The sequence below is a fragment of the Etheostoma spectabile genome, chromosome 12 (genome assembly GCF_008692095.1).
Source record: "Etheostoma spectabile isolate EspeVRDwgs_2016 chromosome 12, UIUC_Espe_1.0, whole genome shotgun sequence".
In the NCBI taxonomy this organism is placed as follows: domain Eukaryota; kingdom Metazoa; phylum Chordata; class Actinopteri; order Perciformes; family Percidae; genus Etheostoma; species Etheostoma spectabile.
In genome coordinates this window covers 5,561,452-5,564,415 of record NC_045744.1, presented here as the reverse complement: position 1 = coordinate 5,564,415, position 2,964 = coordinate 5,561,452, and the positions used below count along the sequence as shown (strand labels likewise).

At 40.3% G+C, this 2,964-nt stretch overlaps 1 protein-coding gene across 3 annotated transcripts in view; it reads left to right on the top strand.

Annotated features, from left to right (window-relative positions):
• Positions 1-213: 213 nt before the first annotated feature.
• LOC116698790 (DNA polymerase delta subunit 3) overlaps positions 214-2,964 on the top strand; it is a 16,320-nt gene continuing 13,569 nt past the window's right edge. For all 3 annotated transcript variants that reach the window (XM_032530964.1, XM_032530962.1, XM_032530963.1), the window contains exons 1-2: positions 214-377; positions 795-850. In XM_032530964.1, the coding sequence (XP_032386855.1) occupies positions 321-377; positions 795-850 (113 nt within the window). In that variant the 5' untranslated portion in view covers positions 214-320. The remainder of the gene's footprint in view (positions 378-794; positions 851-2,964) is intronic.

Here is a 2,964-nt window from a genome sequence, read left to right as displayed (position 1 = left end):
GTAGAAACTCTAGCAAAATTAAGTAACTCAAATACAGTGATTCAAGAGAGGAGGACTGTTTACTCAAACAGAAGTAAATAGTGCATTTGCTTCATAATAGTTGGCTATAATAGAAATAATAATAATAAATAATAATAACAATAAAATAGAAATCGCCATCAATACCCGTGTTGGCCTGTAGATGGCGGGCTGTAGGCTCTCATTCTACCGGAAGCGAGAACAGACACGTGACATTTAATAGGAAGTAAATAAACTCCTTCCCGCGCACTTAAATCCAATCCGTCAAACAAGACGTCTTCATTCACGGATAATCAAACAAAATGGACGAGCTTTATTTAGATAACATCGACGAATTTGTCAACGACCACAATAAGATAGTGAGTGCACTCTTGATTCGTAATATGTCCGTGTTTCTTGGCTTAATTGTGGGCGAGATAATGCCAAATCAACGTCAGAACCGAAGTTACGTTAGCCGTTGAACTGCGTAGATAAAAGCTGCCTTTTTAACTTACGGTTGGCTTTCTTTCAGGGTAATGTACATCATTTTATGCCTGACAACTATCTACGATTTTGTTAGGGCTTGTGGTCAATTCGGCTTATGATAATCTAAAAAATTAAGCCTAAATTAAACAAAACAAGTATTTTTTATGACGTTACCTAGCTAGCTAGTTGATGAACGGTTGTGATTTTGAAATGGACTGCTGTAGGATGTATCACATGTTAAAGAAGACTTTTACATGAGGTGCTGCATATGCATTTTCTAGAGTGTATTGCCATGTGTTTTCTATTTACAGGTGACCTATAAATGGCTGAGTCTCACTCTGGGAGTCCATGTCAACACAGCCAAAAAGTGAGTGTTACTGCCAGGGCTATTGGCACACAGCGATGCACAGCTGGGCACAGGCCAAGTTAGAGTCACACTTTGATAATAAACTAAGCTGTGTTTTCCCTATGGGTTTATGAAAGACTTGGGTGCAGGTATGTAGCGAGGGGACACAAACAAGACAGCCAAAATGATACAGTTGTAGAGGACATGTGTATTTTTGGAACTCAAGGAAGTATTCATTTACACAGTTATCACTGTCTGTAGTAACGGTATCTAGGTATAGCTATGTATAGTGTTACCGTTCTCTTAATACACCCATGCTAGCCACCGCTGATGTTAGCTACTAGCCGATAGCCCCGGCAGTTTGGCAAACTCTGATGACATTACATGCACATTACAGGCTTTACAGCATACATGGCTTTTTTTATTCACTTCAAACATCGAATGAACGTATTCTTTTTCTGTTATACTAATTATGCTGAACTCAGAACTGAACCCCCAAGCTAAAAAAGCTAGCCAATTAGCCAACCGGCTCATTTTCTGTAACCAGTGAAAAAATGTGTGAAATTATCCAAGAAGCTATTTAACGAGCTACCAAACATGCTAGGCAACGTTATATTCGCTAACATAGAGGATTCATGGAAAAATCTTCTTTTTGTAAAAACTAATTTATAACTAATTATTCTGTTTCCTAAAATTCATAATGTGCTTGGTTACAATAAATTGCATGACAGTATACAGTAGACAGCCCTCCATCCTCCAACCATATTTCCTTCTTCTAACACAACTATTGGTCCATTAATAATTGAATGTGTACATTCCAATGCACATCATTGCAAATACAATGTAATGCATATTTTAGACACAATTTTGTATTTCATGCTAAACTTTGAGACATTATTGATACATAATACATTAGGAAACATCAGAAACCACAAAACAGTTACTAGTACTTCATCAGCACAATGTGTAGTAAAATGTATATGTGTGGTGCACAAATAGATCTTACAGCTCTTTACAAATTCTCCCCCCTCATCCACCTTCCCTCAGACCAAGCAGGCATGCATGTCTACAGTGGACAGTGAGGATCAGGACATACTCTGTGAAGCCAGATTCAGTTTATCTGTTGGTACACAGACAGCTCAGTTGAGGAGAACCTTCATGAGGGCAGGAAAAAGCAAGTCAGGAGCAGAGCTACAATAACTGATGACCTGGTTGACATTACAACATTCATAAATGACCATCTCTATTGCCCTGCTGTGGAAAACTTTCACCACCCTGTCATTTGATCAAAGGTGTAATGAAGTAGAAGAGGATAAGGGGTCCTTTGAGGACCCCAATGAAGACTTTTGTTTTTGATGACAGTGCCAGTTGCAGTGATGTAGAGGAGGAAGACACAAACTGTATTGGTCACAGGAAAGGCATTGTCTCTAACAAGCAGTTGTTAATGTTGTTTTCAATTTGTCACTGGAAGTGGCAAATATCTAGAAGAACCACCAGCCTTGTCCAACAGTGGTTTTGGGGTGACTGTAAATACACGCTGTGTGGATGGCCATAATTACATTTGGTATTTGCAAAATCAAATTACGGGAGTTGTGGAGCGCAACATCACTGTTCCGGCTGCAGTGTTTGTGAAAGGGAATGAGTGCAGTCCTTTCCTGGAGGTGTGTGGAACTTTTGTTTGGAGGTCATGTCAGAGAGGCAGTGGTATAACATGCAGAAAGCATACATCATACCGGAGGTCAACTACGTCTGGGCTTTCTACAATGAGGGGGTCATGAGTGCTGTGAGTGACAAGCTGATCACTGTCTCAGGGGATGCGCGGTATGGCAGCCCTGGCTATAATGCAACCTTTGACACCTACTCGTTGCTCGACACAGAATCAAAGATGAACGTGGCTCAGGAAAAAATGCGGGTGACTGATGTGAAAAATAGGCTCGAGGTAGAAGGTATGTAGAGATGCCAGGCCAAGCTTGTGGACCATGGAGTGCCACCCATCTGTGCAGAAGGTACTAAGAGAGAAACACCAGGAAATCAAACATGAGTACGATATGTGGCACATTGTGAAGAATGGAAAAAAAGAGAATTTTAAGATGCAAAAAACCTGACCAGAGTGAGTGGATCCGGATGATAACTAA